The 9,677-nt window shown below is 37.0% G+C and overlaps 1 protein-coding gene across 1 annotated transcript; it reads left to right on the top strand.

The window, feature by feature from the left end:
- The first annotated feature begins 1,358 nt into the window (after positions 1-1,358).
- LOC120111318 (RING-H2 finger protein ATL48-like) lies at positions 1,359-7,377 on the top strand. Its single transcript, XM_039128117.1, has 2 exons — positions 1,359-1,534; positions 6,929-7,377. Exons 1-2 carry the CDS (start codon positions 1,450-1,452, stop codon positions 7,102-7,104), a joined length of 261 nt encoding a protein of 86 aa, XP_038984045.1. The 5' UTR covers positions 1,359-1,449; the 3' UTR covers positions 7,105-7,377.
- Positions 7,378-9,677: the final 2,300 nt, after the last annotated feature.

Below are 9,677 nucleotides of genomic sequence, written 5' to 3'. Positions count from 1 at the left end.
TAAATAGAGGGCATATTATGATTTTAAAAAATAGGAATAGAAGAAATGAAAGCACAAGGTAAATAATCTTTTTTCCACCAACTAGAACTTAAATAAAGAGAATATAAACAAAGAAGATGGAATTTACATTCTACCCATGATATACACCACTCTCCGTGGATAGTGAAAAAAATAATAAAAGTAAAAGAAGACTTGGACCATACTTTCACTTTTTGTTATTATTTATAATTTGAGTTGAGTAGGTTAAAAAAAATTCTTTCTTCTTCTTGATTGGTATTGTAGACTTTGTTACCAATATATCATTGAAATATAGTGAAGTCAAAAACTAGGATAGAGTTTACCACTACAATAGTAAGATGTATCTGAAAGTGAAATAAAGGATAAAACTTGTGTTTTTTTTAAGATTGACCAATATATGCAATATACTATTAGCGGAACTATTTTATAGAATCTAAACATAGGCCAATTATTTTTATTAAAAAATCTTTCACTTGGCACAATCCTATTCATTGTCATCATTTGACACAACAATAGACTTCACAAAAAATAATTTTTCCAATTCAAAATGGAGATGGAGATGCTACTTAATAGTTTCATACATAGCTTCTATGAATCTAAAATTAGTTTCAATAGAGCAAGGTTTTAGATTTTATAGGATGATAATGTTCTAATTTCTCCACAAAATAAGATGTCCCATTGTCACCCTATCTTGACGACTGCGCCGATTGATGATAGATACCTCTATCACTCTCTCTTTTTTTTTTTTTTTTACCTCTACTCCTTTCTCGTTTAATTTGTTTCTTTTTTTTCTCTTATTTATTCCCTTCTTTTTCTTCTTCTTTCTTTTTTTTTCTTCTTTTTTATATATTTTTTTCTTTCTTTCTCCGTTACTTTTTTTTTTCTTTTTTCTCTTCTTTCAATTTTTTTCTTTGTTCTTCTTTATTTATTTTAATTTTATTTTTTTTTCTTTTCGTTTTCCCTCCCTCCCTCCCTCTGTTTTTTTTGTCCCCCAAACTCTTCTTTCCACGGTTTGAATCCTTTCGTCCATGGGAAGTGAAACCAGCAGCCAGGGCGCAAAATACCGCTCCAATCCTTTCGTCCGTTCGATTTTTTACTAAACAATCTCTGCCGTTATTCCGTCAACGAGTTTTGACTGATGCTATCGCGCGAGTTAAAAGGGACGGTGGATAGGCCATCCAACGAGTGCCACCGCGCGGTCCGTGCACCTGTCCGCGGACCGACCTAACTCCGTCTTCTCTTTATGCGCACCTGGGGTGACCGGATACCAGCCTTTAATGCCTGACGGCCTGAGCGGTGGTGGCTTCTGCCCCTGGGTGGACGAGTCGGGGAAAAAAAAGCAAAAAGTAAAATCTTAACAAATTTTTCCGTCCCAAGGTTTAGATTTAAGTTTTCTCTTTTTTTCCTTCTCTAGGATTCATCGGCGTATGAATGGAGAAGATGGGAGCCGCCGACTCTCAGCTTGAGGACCTCTTCGAGCAGAAGAAGCCCGTCAGGAACCCTCTCGTCCCCGTCGGTAAATCTCCCCCAAACCCAAACCTTCTACTGTTTTCCAATTTCAATGCATTTCTTTACAAGATTTTTCGTAGGTATACGATCATTGGATTGCTGGCATCTTTTTGTCAAACGTTGATTGGATCTTTACTTCATTTAACCTGAATTTTGGGTGAAACCCCAAACCCCTTTTTGTTTGGTTGAAACGGTTTTGATTTGTAATTGATTTTTGTTAATATGAATATGACTCAATGCTACATGGTAATGGCCATTATATCATGATCTATATGATTGCATTGTTAGTGCATAATCACCATTCCTTAGCTTCCAATTCCAAGGGCTCTTTGAATATTTTTTAGAATTATCCAATTGACTAGGAACTCCAAAGAGATGCTGCCCCCTGCACCCCTGGGAAAAAAAGTGAGGTGGGGGGGCCTTCTTTGTTTGTCCAATCAAAAGAAACAAGCGGATGGGGCATCCACACATAGTAAACGAGAAAAAAGAGATAAGAGTAGGGGTGATCGGCAATATGGAAGATAAATATGAGTGAGACCAAGTACACCTGTTCCCTTCCGAATGGTGAAAGCCTCCAAGATCTTTAATTTTTATTTAATGTTAACCATATATTTCATATTAATTTGGTGCTTTCATGTTTATGTAATTTGTATCCTTTATGGACCAAGAAATATATCTAACTTTGGTCATCATGTGATGAGCATGTGATCACTGCCTCCAATATCATAGGCGAAAACAAATTAACAATAGATGAAAACTGGTTCAATAGACATAAGGACTAAATCACCCACATACATTTTAAAGGAACAAGGTTTAAGTATAGGGCAATATTCTTTGAGCAGTTGGTACATTGAAGGCTTGGATCTCCAAAACCTGATTAGATCACCATTTTGTAAAACACTGGCTGGTTCGGATGGTTTTGAGTGTTTCTTTAGCATTACTGGTTTAATTAAGTTATGGGGATGGCCAAGGGGTTGATTAACTAGTCCAACCTGTCTGTTTAAAACACCGTTGTGATCATACAAATTGACCTTTCTTTTGCTAAACATATTCTCAGCAAACTAGGAGCTAAGTGCAGTTGGTAGCTTTTGTTGTCATCTCTCTCTCTCTCTCTCTCTCTCTCTCTCTCTGTGTGTGTGTGTGCGCGCGCGCGCGCGTGTGCGTGTGCTTGTTTTTTTAAGCATAGACCTAAGAAAAAGAAAGGTCAATTTGTATGGTCATGACAGTGTTTCTGGTGTGGACCAAAAAACATTGTTCTGAGTTCTGACCATTACTAATTGACCTTTCTTTTTACAAAGCCTATGCCCAATAAACCAGGAGCTAAGGCTGATTAGTTGGTAGCTTTTTCTGTGCATGCTCTTTGTGTGTATAAGTGTCTTAGTGAAAGGAAAGGTCAATTTGTCTGGTCACAACAGTGTTTTTGGTGTTGTTTGTGTGTTGGGAGGGCAGGGGGTGTTTGTGAGCGGGCAGCAGGCTGCTTATTGCAAGCATATATAATCATATAGCTAGAATAGTATTATTTGTTTAGAAATCATTATACCATATCTAATTAGTAACACACATAACTCTAAGTTCTTGTTAACTTGTGCCAAATACTATATTTTATGGTGTAAAACAGTGTTTTGAAATAATTTACTCTGTTTCCTTTTAGATATTCCCCAATAGCATTAATCTCAACGTTTCACCTGTAAACCTGCTTAGTGGATGGTAAGAATTTGACTATGCAAATATCACCTTTATCACTTGCATGAATTCACCAATCTATGTGCTAGACTAACCTTATGTTTACTGAACAGACCTTTCACCAATCTTAGTGTGATTGCTTTTTATGGTTTCCATGCTTGCCAGCAGACTAGGATGATTGTTCAAAGTCTTTAAAGGCCTATTAGTCGTAATTCCTTCTAAACTATTCAAGTGTATCATACAGAGCATCTAGTTTTTTTGTTTATCTCTGATTAAGGTTTGAGATTTGTTATTGGAGTAGCAGATTTATCATGCTTTTTATCGCTCCCTTTCCTACCCTCTTTTGGATTTCAGCATATACTTTTCCCTCTTCCCCATTTATCTTATCTGAAATGACACAATCATATTTCTTATGGTTAACAGATCTCATTATGTTTTAGGGTTCTATAAATGATTTACTTAAGAAATAGCATACCTATGACGTCAACAATTTGGAGTTTCTCATCAAATTACTTCCCATTTGACTCATTTCAAAAGTCAGAGTATGTAGCGCATGTGTTTACTTTATCATTGGTTATTCCTTAACCATCTCTGCTCAATATATCTCCTTTTAATGTGCTGTTATCGACTTTTATCTTCATTTCCATATTTTTAATAAGTCCCACAACTCACCTATGGTATGGAGGTGCAAAAAATTTCATAAAGGGTGTTGGAAAGTGCAGAGCAAATTACGCTATGATACAAAACATCTTTCTTTTGGATTGCCCCTTCAAGGTTGAGTGGTGGTAGCAGTTGACTCCCAGTGACAGGGGTAGCACCTCCTATAGTGAAAATATGGGTTAGTAACAACAATACTGGAACACGATCCTAAGTGTGTCAGCTAATTAAGCATTCAAGGCAACCAGTATTTAAAAATTTATTTGGAGAACTTCTTTGGCTTTGCATAAGCATGATCGATTGTTTCCATATGTGTGAACACAAAATAAGATCATGTGCTTTAAAATAGTTCAATATTGATTGATGAGAATTTCACTAATTATTCAATTTAATGGAGTTGAATAGATAAATTAAAAAAAGTAGAACTTAGGATGCCACCAGTTACATTTATTTTACATTACTTTAGCACAAATGTAGACATTTTAGTGGTAGCTTATTCTCAGGATAGAAGAAATGAGTTCGTCAAATTCTTGAAGTGTTTCTAGCAAGTAGGATCAGGATTCTACTTGCATCAGCCTTCACTTGGATTGTAGCAGAAACTTGCAGATGGAGGGACTTGTAAGCTAACATAATCTTTCTTTTAAGCATGGGGTTGGCTTGGGCTTCTCGATTAGTATGCAAATTTGAGTGTGGATCAACCTCATGTTTCTCCCAACAGTCAGGGATGAGATGTTGGCAAAGTGGAACAAAAGTAACAAAGGACAGATATGCATACTTAATTTGATTCCCCATATCTGTGGAACATATGCGATGATCCACATGCCTCATTCAATGTGCTGATCCAGGAATTGGGACCTTAATAACTCATCCTCCTTAATTTTTGAATGAGTTCCTTTGTAGCGCACTTATTTGGACTTCTCACTAAGACCTAAAGGGCTAATTAACTTTCATGGCACTGTTGGGACTTCTCTCAAATTCCAAGTGGAAGTTCTATAAACTAGGATGGAAGAACACGGGTGACTATTCAGGTCTTGTAAAAAGATGGGTTGTTTGGGAATATGCAAAAAGGGTGCATCATAACGTTAATAATTTGGTAAATCATGTGGGCCAAATTTTCATGATTTTCTCTAAATTGAAACAGCCATGTAAAACATATATCCCTCTAGATTTACAGGTACAAATAGAGAGGAATTGAGCAGTAGAATGAGAAGGGGACATTGGACATGGATCTTGAGCTCAAGCTGCACTCAATCCGAATGACAGATGCACATTCACATACTGCACTGTTGGCAAACCATTATATGTTAAGTCTGCCTGTGTGGTTGTGATCCAGTAAGCAAGGCAGCATTATAAGCCTGTCTGTTTGCTTAGGCAGAACTATAAGCCTAAAATAAGTTAAAAGCATATACGGATATGTGTATGATTCTTCCCACCCGGTGTGATACTATTCAGTATTGAGAAATGTTGAATCACTTGTTGGCAAGACAATCAGTGTAGGGTCAAAAATAAATTTAGCACTTTCTTCAGTTCCTTGGGTTTAATATTATAAAAAGGAAATGATATGGTTGCTGAACTCTCATATTTTATCAGCCATATGATACTTAAGAACTGAGTGGCCGACCAGATTTTGCCATATGGGCATTCTAGGGTACATTTACCAATTAGCATCCTGACACCACTAGTTTGTATGGACTGGATTGATGCTTATAACATTCTACTTCTCTAACTTCATTGGTGCAAGTTCCTGATAAATGTCCTACATCGTTTAGCTTCTTCAAGCTGGATGCTTGCATGCATGTTGTGCTTGTGTGGATATCTGTGCAGATGTGTGTGTGCGCATATGCATCAATCTAGGTGGGTGTGGTATGGGAGGGTGCATGGCTGTGTGCATGTGTGAGTGTTTGCGCTTGTGTGCATTCATGTCTGCGCATTTGCACTTGTGCATATGCATGTCTAGCAAATATGTCCTTTAAGGTTTAGGTTCATGATTTCATCAAGCAACTAGATATCGAAGATTCTTGGCATACACCAGACATATCTATACATATCCTTTTATATTTTAGCTTCTTCAAGCAGAGAGATATTGATGATACATGTGCGCACACAGGCGTATTCGGAATGACCAGGCATGGGTTAAAAATGAGAAACTAGTTTATAGCTTTGTATTGCTTTTAATTGTATTGTACCCTGTACATTGAGAAAATGTGCACTGTTACAGCTCAACATGAAGCAATGCGATCCAACACAAACAGTATAATGGTGCATTCTCCTGTACCATGCCCATATTGCTTGCACGTTACATACCATAATACATTGTATGATATGGACTAATGTGGTCATCCTTGGATGAGCATGGAGATAGAAGAATTACTTGTGAGAATACCTGAATACCTAAATTGGAGAGAAATCCCATGCTGAAGGTTTGCCCTGGATAATGGCATATATGAAATTACTAGCAGGTTAGGTGATGTCCTGTGGTACTTTTTGAAAGGTTTAACTTCTTGTGAATACATAAGCGAAGTACATGGGGGACTTCATTTTTGGATCACCATATTGAAGCCAATATTATGTCAAGTTAATTATGTATTACTTCATGATGGCTGTTATCAAATCAAATCAAAACGGATTGTTAAAATTAAACTTGATATCATATAATAAGTTGATTGAGTATGGGTGATCTATTATCCTAAAATTCTTAATTTCATAAGCAAAGGTGTTTACCCAAGCCACAGATTTTCGATTGTGAAATTGTCTACTTAATAGCATATATGGAGCTCAATATGACAACTTGAGGAGAAATTTTATTTTTCAAAAAGCAGATTAAAGCCTATATACGTGGACTTTAGCTATCGCTGCTGGTAATTGGTACATCTATTTATTATTTTGATGCACATTTTGGATAATTGTAACTTCTTATAGTTTGAAACATGTTGAGTGGGACATAGCTGCAAATTACATTATTACCTATTTCTGTTCTTTGGAGATGTTCATCCATAGGAACCTTTATTCTTAATTCTTTTGTATTTTTTCTACATTCATATCTAACAGTAGAATTACTCAGGTGCACTTCTTACCGCTGGTGTGCTTACAGCGGGCCTGATCAGCTTCAGACAAGGAAATTCTCAACTGGGACAGAAGCTAATGAGGGCTCGTGTTGTAGTTCAGGGTGCGACGGTTGCTCTGATGGTTGGCAGTGCTTATTACTATGGAGATCGATTTATGGTTTCTAAGAAATGAAGTGACCTTGAATAAAAATGGTATGGAATCGTGCTTTTGCTCTGTTCCGTTATCTGTGGCTGAAGGTTTTTTTTCCTAAAATATTCTGGACCATAATCCCTGTTACGAAAAGAAAATCTTCTGTAAACAGAGAGACAGCTGATGTTATCACCTGCAGAAATATAGTCATGACCAAATGAATAATGTTCAGCATTATATGCTTGCTACTGCTAGTTTATTGCAGCAATTGTATGGCTAAATTTTATGCATATTTTTATGATTTTATGCCTGTAATATTTATTTGTGATGGAATCATGTGGAATTCTCTGTTTGCTACCTTCCTAGTTTAGTTTGATTAGCTTGGGAGAACTTGCACTTGCAAACACTCACATCTTTTAGTTCGGATGTTGATCTACCGGGGAATATTCTTCATGGGATATATGAGTGCTCCATTAACGTGTCTGACTTGTGAAAATACTTCAGAAAATAGGATGACTTCACTCGGTGGTGAACTGGTGATAATATCTCATAGATAAAAAAACTGAAAGTCCTTTTCCTTCCGATTACTCCACCAGGTGGGGATAGTTGTTATTCATGTAAAAATTGTGAGTTCCATGCTTGCTAATTACCTCCGTAGAACTTGCTCTCTTGCCCCTTCTTGCAGTTTTTAATGTTCCTTTATTCCTGCCTACTGTTGCGTCTTTTCCCCTTGTGGTTCTAGTCCTATTTCCTGTCTTTTGCTCTCCATGCCCTCCTTGGGCTTGGCATTTGGCTTTCCTTGAAACATGTCTGCCGGTCTGTGGTCTATTCTTGCCCCTTCGTTTGGTCTTGCAGAGTGTTCATTAGATTCATGAAAGCATCCATTTGTTTTCTCAGACTTATCCACAATGATAACCACAAGGAACAGGTATGGGGTCGGTGAGTGTAACGAACTGTAAGAGAAAAGCTGAGGCAGCACTGGTAACTCCAAAAGCATTTCAAGAAAAACCATTTGTGGGTTCCAATATCCCTGAAGAGTATCTTTGCCAACTCTACTACCTTTCATGATGTCGTTTCAAATTTCTTGAGTTTTTCACGAGCCATGTTTATCAGCAGAGGCCGCCTGAAACACTGCTATGCTGAGCACAGGCGCCTTTAAATGACCGCATTTTATTATGAAGTGTCCATAAGCTGATAATGTTCTAAGGTGACCTCCCATGTCATCATGCAACAAGGACAGCAACCTGCAGTCCTTAACTATTGTTCATCATGGAGTATTGGCAGATGATATCCCTCTTTTAGTTGCAATCTGAACCAGATTTTAAATCAAATGGGCTTTTAACCATCTTTCTTGTTTATACACATTGTCATCAATTCTGAGATATAGCTAGCTACATGATACTGACCTCGCCAAGTTTATTCTGTATGTTTTTGACAACTCAGTGATGTATTCTTTTAAAGAACACATTGAAAATATTTATACAGCTGTAGGGGGCACATGCTTATGTCCTTCGGATTTGAGGACATTCTGTAGACTTTTCTAATGGTTGCATTGGAACCAACCATATAAACCCCACTAGGTTGTTACTCTGAGCACCGACATTGGCTGGGTCCCTTTATTTTCTTTTCTTTTTCTAAATCCTGCTATTTTTTTTCTACTTTCAGTAGCCTTCAAAGTACATTTCACATACTATGCTTTGCAAGATGATAAGCTACAGCATTAGCATTAGTACTAGAAGGTTACCCTTTGCCCTGTGAATTCATCTGTTTGCTAATGTTTGCTACCAATTCACCTGTTGTTCCTTGATGACATACGGAACGGCCTAATGTATTCTAGTGCAGCAATTCAGGCCATCGGTCATGCATTCTGTCGTATGGATTTCATCTAGGAATCCATTTCAGATCATTATTGTGTTGAACATACTGCTGAGATTGGCAATGGAAGTTTGAGTATCAACTCTCAAATCCTTGTGGGAAAAATGGAAATATATGCACTTTATTATCTTTAAAAATTACTGATGTTACTGCTACCGTCAAGGTCATGGTTTGGTTCATCATGTGATTGATGAAAACTAACATTAAGGGAAAAAAATGTATGCTGCACATGTAACTAGGGTTTTGGTTAATAATGCCTCACATACTTTCGATGCAAATCAACCAGATTCCCATCTTGTTTGTAAGCTCTAAAAATTCATCGGCTGTCTTTTGTCATAAAATGGCAGTCAAACAAAGGTTCCAGAATCAATTTGCCCATTCAGATATCCAAGATGATCCTTTTGTTCCATATCATTGTTTTGTTTAATTTTGTTTGAGTGCACAGATCCATCCAATTTATCTCAAAATCCAGGTGTCCTCTAAATTTTTTGGAATTCATATACTTTTATATTATGATATATGAATTTATATTGCATGTCTAGAATGAATGGGCTATATTAATAAAGAACATGTTTCCATAGCTAAAGGATGTGTTTAAGATTCCAATGCATGTAAACTGATGATACTAATGAGATTCCTCCCCCCCCCCCCCCCCCCAAAATTATCTTGGTGATTTGAGTATATTAACATTCTTCTATCAATAGATTTGGTGCCAAAAATAGTTGACGGTTTATATTTTG

This window comes from Phoenix dactylifera, chromosome 7 (genome assembly GCF_009389715.1).
Source record: "Phoenix dactylifera cultivar Barhee BC4 chromosome 7, palm_55x_up_171113_PBpolish2nd_filt_p, whole genome shotgun sequence".
NCBI lineage: Eukaryota > Viridiplantae > Streptophyta > Magnoliopsida > Arecales > Arecaceae > Phoenix > Phoenix dactylifera.
This window is presented reverse-complemented; position numbering and strand designations above follow the sequence as displayed.

Coding starts and splice junctions, on each gene's coding strand:
- LOC120111318 (XM_039128117.1), top strand. CDS start 1,450: ATGGAGAAGATGGGAGCCGCCGACTCTCAGCTTGAGGACCTCTTCGAG. Junction 1,535..6,928: donor GAACCCTCTCGTCCCCGTCG/GTAAATCTCCCC, acceptor AGAATTACTCAG/GTGCACTTCTTACCGCTGGT.